This window comes from Eupeodes corollae, chromosome 3, assembly GCF_945859685.1.
Source record: "Eupeodes corollae chromosome 3, idEupCoro1.1, whole genome shotgun sequence".
NCBI lineage: Eukaryota > Metazoa > Arthropoda > Insecta > Diptera > Syrphidae > Eupeodes > Eupeodes corollae.
The window spans coordinates 34,948,536-34,954,546 of NC_079149.1; the positions used below are offsets into that span (position 1 = coordinate 34,948,536).

General features: G+C 37.9%; 1 protein-coding gene across 1 annotated transcript; it reads left to right on the top strand.

The window, feature by feature from the left end:
- The first annotated feature begins 2,594 nt into the window (after positions 1–2,594).
- Positions 2,595–3,709, top strand: LOC129951169 (uncharacterized). The gene has a single exon (XM_056063196.1). It carries the CDS (start codon positions 2,693–2,695, stop codon positions 3,422–3,424), a length of 732 nt encoding a protein of 243 aa, XP_055919171.1. The 5' UTR covers positions 2,595–2,692; the 3' UTR covers positions 3,425–3,709.
- The last annotated feature ends 2,302 nt before the right edge of the window (positions 3,710–6,011 follow it).

The window sequence follows — 6,011 nt, forward strand, 5'->3', positions numbered from 1 at the left end:
TTAAGGATGTGACGCAGACAGCGGTTCATAAAAGCCTGCGATTTTCTCGAGATGGTGGCCGAGACTTTCCATGTTTTACAAGCATATAAAAGCACGGATTTCACATTGGATTCGAAGAATCTTAGTTTAGTGCGTAAGGAGACTTCAATGGATTTACAAATTTGTGACAGAGCACCAAAGGCAACGCGAGCTTTATTTAATCTGCTTTTTACGTCCCGAGGTAATTAAATTGTTCGACCACTTCAACAGGCGTGTCATGCAGAATAATACTATGTTGTGTTGGCAGGCCTGTTAGCATTATTTTTGTCTTTTTGCTATTTATTTATTTTGCACAAGATTCTCCTTTCACCCGTAAAGTTTGACACATCTCGTTCAGCCTACTAATGTTATTTGTCATGAGACATATATCGTCGGCATAGTCTAAATGGTTTAGCTTTTCAAACGTTCTCAATTGGATGGATAACTTGCCTCTCAGTTGTACCTACGCTGGCCGTCAGAACATCATCTATCCCCAGCAGAAAGAATTGGTGTGTCCACCCTGACATACTTAAAAAGAGTCGGATAGCTGCCCATTATGCAACACGAAACACTTTGCATTGTTGTAGGACTCCTCTCCCAAGAAGTGATCTCCATATACATTCTCGGTTAACTCGGTCAAAGGCCTTCTCAAAATCTACAAACATGAAGTTTAACGGTGTTTGAAAATATGGTCAACGCACGACCGGCCGCTGCGGAAGCCAGTCTAATTCCTCTTGAGTGTAGTTTCAAATTTAGCCTTTATCCGTTCGAGGATTATAGTTGCCATTAGCTTTAGGAAAACGGAAAAAACGGTAATACCACGCCAATTGTTGCAGTTCTTGAGATCACCTTTTTTTGGCACCTTAACAATGACTCCATCCTTCCATTCCCTGGGAATTTCGTTTTCCCAAACAGTTTGTATAAGCGGATGCAAAATACGCCTGCTGCTCTGGTTGGATCAGCCGTCAGGAATCCCGCTGGTACTCCGTCAAGCCCGGCTGCTTTTTGTTTTTGAGGAAATTAATCGCTGTTTAAATTTCCGTTACCGAAGGAGGTTCGATGTCAATACCCCTGTAGGATCTGCGCATCTCGTTAAGTTGGGGTACTTCAGCACTCTGTTCAACGGGGTCCTCATTTGACAGGGCACAAAAGTGATCCTTTCACCAGCGAAGTTGATCATCAATTGATACCAATAGTGTCCCATCCACATCCATTACAGGATGATTGTTGTTGCTTTTTTTCCCGACAACTTCTTTGGCTATTTGGAACCAATTCTCGCATAGCTCCTCTTCTTGCAGCGTTTTCATCATTATCAGCGAGTCCATCTTTCCTCACCCTCCTGTCACGTCTCACACAACAATAGACCATCTTGTGTGCAATCCGATATTCGTTTCACAATTCAGCCTTTCGTTGAGCGTCTGTCTCGGCGTTTATTTGCAGCTTCAACGATTTACGAAGCTCGATTTTTTCCCAGATGTCTTGGGATATCCAAGAGTCACTAACTCTTGTACGCCTAGGTACAGTCTCGGATCAGGACTTAATAGAGTCTGAGTCAACACTCACATTTAATGACGAAGCTCTGCAGTTAAGGGTGTTGATAAAGCTTCGACTTATGTTGGGATCACTTAAAGCATTCGTATTGAATTTTGGATTTCTTGCTGCATTCTGCGATGGTCTTAAAACAGCGATTGTGTTTAAAGCAAAATGGTCCATCAGAAAGGTTCTAGCTCAATGTGCAGTGGACATACATACACGTGCTCCGAGGTGAAGGGCGTTACAACAAGAACATTTTTAATCTGATCGGCTTGCTCTTTTAACAACAAGTTTGAAAAACCAAAATAAAAAAATTCGCTGGTTTTTGCTTTTCGGCAACGATAATGACAACTTAAATTTAAGCTTCTTATCCAACACATGCGAATAAACGAATCAAAGAATGAAAAATTTAGCTCAAGCTACAGTTTTCTAGTAATTTTGATATTGTAGCTCATGTAATTCCATAGAAAAAAGATGATACAAGGTTGCTAGTTTATAGGTCTCCTTCTTAAAACAAAGTCAGCTGACACTTGACACTTTTAAAACTAGCATCATTTGACATTTGACAATATTTACTCCATAAACACTAATGGATCAACATTATCCTTAAGAACACATTCAATTATTTAAAAACTACTACAAAAACGGTGAACATTTTTTCAAAGTCAGTTTGCTAATGCGGCTATATGAAACTATTTAAACAATTTTTGCTGTTGGAGTAAGTTAGTGATGTGAAGAATCCCCAGGTACGCTACTCTATAATGAATATATCAACGTGTCACTTTTTCATAAGGTTTAAGGTTTAGTAACACAACAATTGTAGTTTTGAAACAAAAATTTCATACAAATTTGAATTATGGACATGGAAAACTTCATGCAAATTAGGTTTTAAAACCATAGCCGTGGTAATCAAACCTTTTTCTTAACTTCAAAATAAACATCGTTTGATTCCACTGTACTCAATTCTAACTTGTTTACAAATTTAAAAAAAAAAATAAAAAATCTAAACAAATTTTTTAAGTAGTCTTCAATTTCGTTTTCTAGTTTCGTATTATTTTCATTCCGACTTAAATTTCCTTTCTGAAAAGGTTGAAAAAAAATTTTTTTTTCGGAAGCAAAATTCAAAAATCAATTTAAAAAAATGAATCTTCCGGCTTTAATTAGTAAAAATCCCAATAGTCTTTCCTTGTTTAAAACAATGGCTCAAAATCTTCCAAAGATCAGTAGCCGAAGCAAGAGCGGATGTTTCGAAGACAAAGCTAAATGTCCCAAAGGCAAAACTACTAATACTCCTTGCGATGACAACAGGCACAAGCTACCACCTCGAAAACCTATCAAGAAAGAAGAATTCACATCCATGTGGGAAACTCCAAAATGTGAACCATCTGCTGCTACGTGTCCAGCAGTCCGATTCGATAGCATGTACTACAAGCCTTCGGATAAAGCTAAACGAGTTTATCAACAGACTTGGGTCGAGTGTCCTGCACGACTTGTAAAGCCTGTGGTAAAATGTGAATTTCCCAAGGGTAAGTATCCACCACTTGAACGAAGACCAAAAGGGGCAAGACCAGATACTGCCAAATGTATGGATACATCTCCGGATGCTCAGTCATGTTCGAAGCAAAAAGATCTAAAGCTGAACAAAAATTGTCTGAAAATAAAACTTCCGGGCTGTCGGAGTGTGCGTGCTGACATCAAGTGTAAGTTAGTAAGGGAACCGGCTAATTGTCCAGACAATTCTACTCCGTATCCAAGTTTCTCGGAGTGTACTCATCCAAAAATTAGGCCAAAACGAAAGGGTGAATGTGATTGCATGAAGATACGTTCTATGTGTGAAGTTTGGACCGTCTTGAGAGAAAAGGAAGTTCTATAATATTCTTGAAGCCAAAACGAAAGGGTGAAAGTGAATGCATGAAGATACGTTCGATGTGTGAAATTTGGACGGTCTTGAGAGAAAAGGAAGTTCTATGATATTCTTGAAAAAAAAAAAATAGTTTTGAAACATTTTTGGCATGGCATGAAATTGAAAGAACAAAAAAATCGAAATAAAAGTAATTTGAAGGGAATTATTTTGTAGTTGGTTTTTTCTTAAGCGTTAATAAAATGTTTGCTTTTTCGAACGTTCGATTCTAGAAATATATAGAAATTGAAAAACGAGTAGACTTGTTTTTAGTGTTCACTTTATTCCTGTTGATACAAAAACTTTCCCTAACCATTAAAGCCAAACCAATAGAATATTTCATCATCCTCAAAAGCCGATAATTCAAGCCCTCCTAAAATATAAAAACCTGAAAAAACATTACTCAAAGTTGGTAAAAATTGAATTTCGACTCAAACATATTTTCATAAATTTGAAATTATGGCTTCCAACTAATTTTCACTTATATCAAATATTGTTTTCACCATTTTTAGAAAAATTGAATTAACAAAAAACTATATAAAGATTGGTAAGAATTCATTTTCGACTCAAATATATTTTCAAAACCTTGAGGTATTGGCTTATTTTTTTTTTTTAATTCACAACCACTCAAGGGTACTAACCCTTTATATGTTTATATTTAAACACAGTGCGAGCGTTAGGAAAATAGGGAAGGATTTAAAAGGAGATACCGGTGCACATTCGTCTTAAAGTTATAAACATCAACATGGGAAGGAAAAACAAAGTTGGCCAAAGCATTCCACATTCTCGATGTGCGATTTCAGAAAGAATCTCTGTACTTGACAGTACGCCCGAAATTGAGCTCAAGTGTAAACTGATGAGCATTCCTAGAAGTGCGAGTATTACGGCTGAATTGTTTAAGGGGTGGAATGCAACTGGCTAGTTCGACAGAACATTGTTTATAAAAATACGACGGTGTTCTAGCGATGTAATTTTTCGATTATAGTTCTGTCTTCTATCATTTTTAAATCCCTTTTTTGAATTCTATCCAAGAGATTTAAACATGTTTTGGGGGCACCTGCCCAGATATGCGAATTATATTCAAGCTTTGGACGGATAAAAGCTTTGTAGATTATAGCCAGTTCAGAAGGGTTGACAAATTTCTTGCATCGTCGGAGAAATCCTAAGCACCTGGCAGCATTTTTGGCGATATCGAATCTGTGATCATTCCATAAGAGGTGATCTGTGATATTCATACCGAGTACTGAAAGTTGATTAGTTTCCTGGATGCAAGTGCGGCTCATCGGGGATGGGTTACGCTTTAACGACAGGAGATAGTATTGAGTTTTCGAAGCATTAAATTCTACACGGTTTTTGATTCCCCATTGGACAATGCTGTCAAGATCAGAATTTAATGAGCTTATCATACGCTGCTGTTGAAATTCCTCATCCGAAGGACAAGGATGTGAATCTAGAAACAAATATGAAAAGCTGAGAGTACTGTCGTCGGCGAACAGTTTAATTGATTAGAAGTGACAGACAAAAGATTGTTTATGAATATAAGGAAGAGATTTGGAGACAAAACGGAGCCCTGGGGAACACCAGCATTTATTTTATGAATTTCAGGCTTGTAACCATCCAATACAACTTGTATTGAACGGTTAGAAAGGTAATTTATAATCCAACGAAGAAGAGATTCATCAATACCAAAAGCACGCATTTTCGATAAGAGAGCTTGGTGCCAAACTCTATCAAATGCTTTTAAAATATCAAGTGCAATAATCTTACTTTCTCCAAAACGATGTAAAGATTTGTTCAACTGTTCGGTGAGATGAACCATGAGATCACCAGTGGACCTATTGCTACGAAAGCCATAGGTCATTAAGAAGCTTCCGTTCTTCAAGATATTTCTTAAGCTAAAAATTAATCGGCGTTTCCATGACCTTAGATAGAAGGGACGTAAGTGCAATTGGACGATAGTTTGAGGGAGAGGAGGATTCACTTTTTTAGGGACAGGCTGGACAAATGCAGTTTTCCATCCACTCGGGAAGAGACCTGTAGAATAGGACAGATGGAAAAGCTTACGCAGTGGTTTTGGCAGCGTTGAAGAACACCTCTTCAGAACAATAGGGGTAATACTATCCGGGCCAGCGGATTTGTGTATGTCAAGGTCTGTCAGTACTCTTTCGATTGCACGAGTGCGAAAGAAGATTCGTCCTATAGAATCATTTACGCTCTCAAGAACAGGAGGACTCATGACACTATCCGGTAGCGTCGAATTAACAGCAAAATGTGCTGCAAGCAAATTGGCTTTATCAATCGAGCTTACATAGGGAGTGTCATTGTGGACGAGCGTTGGAACCGAGGATGACGTGGTGTTTCGTACGTTTTTTACAATTGACCAGAAATTTGTACTACCTTTGGGACATTGTAGTATTTTCTGCCTTAATTTCTGATAATGCAAAAATTTGGTTCGTCGAATATGACCATTTCAGGTCTTTCTAGCTTCTTTAAACTTATTCCGGTTTTCTTCGCTGAAATCCACATCACTATCGATGAAGCATAGTGACCAAGTAAAGTT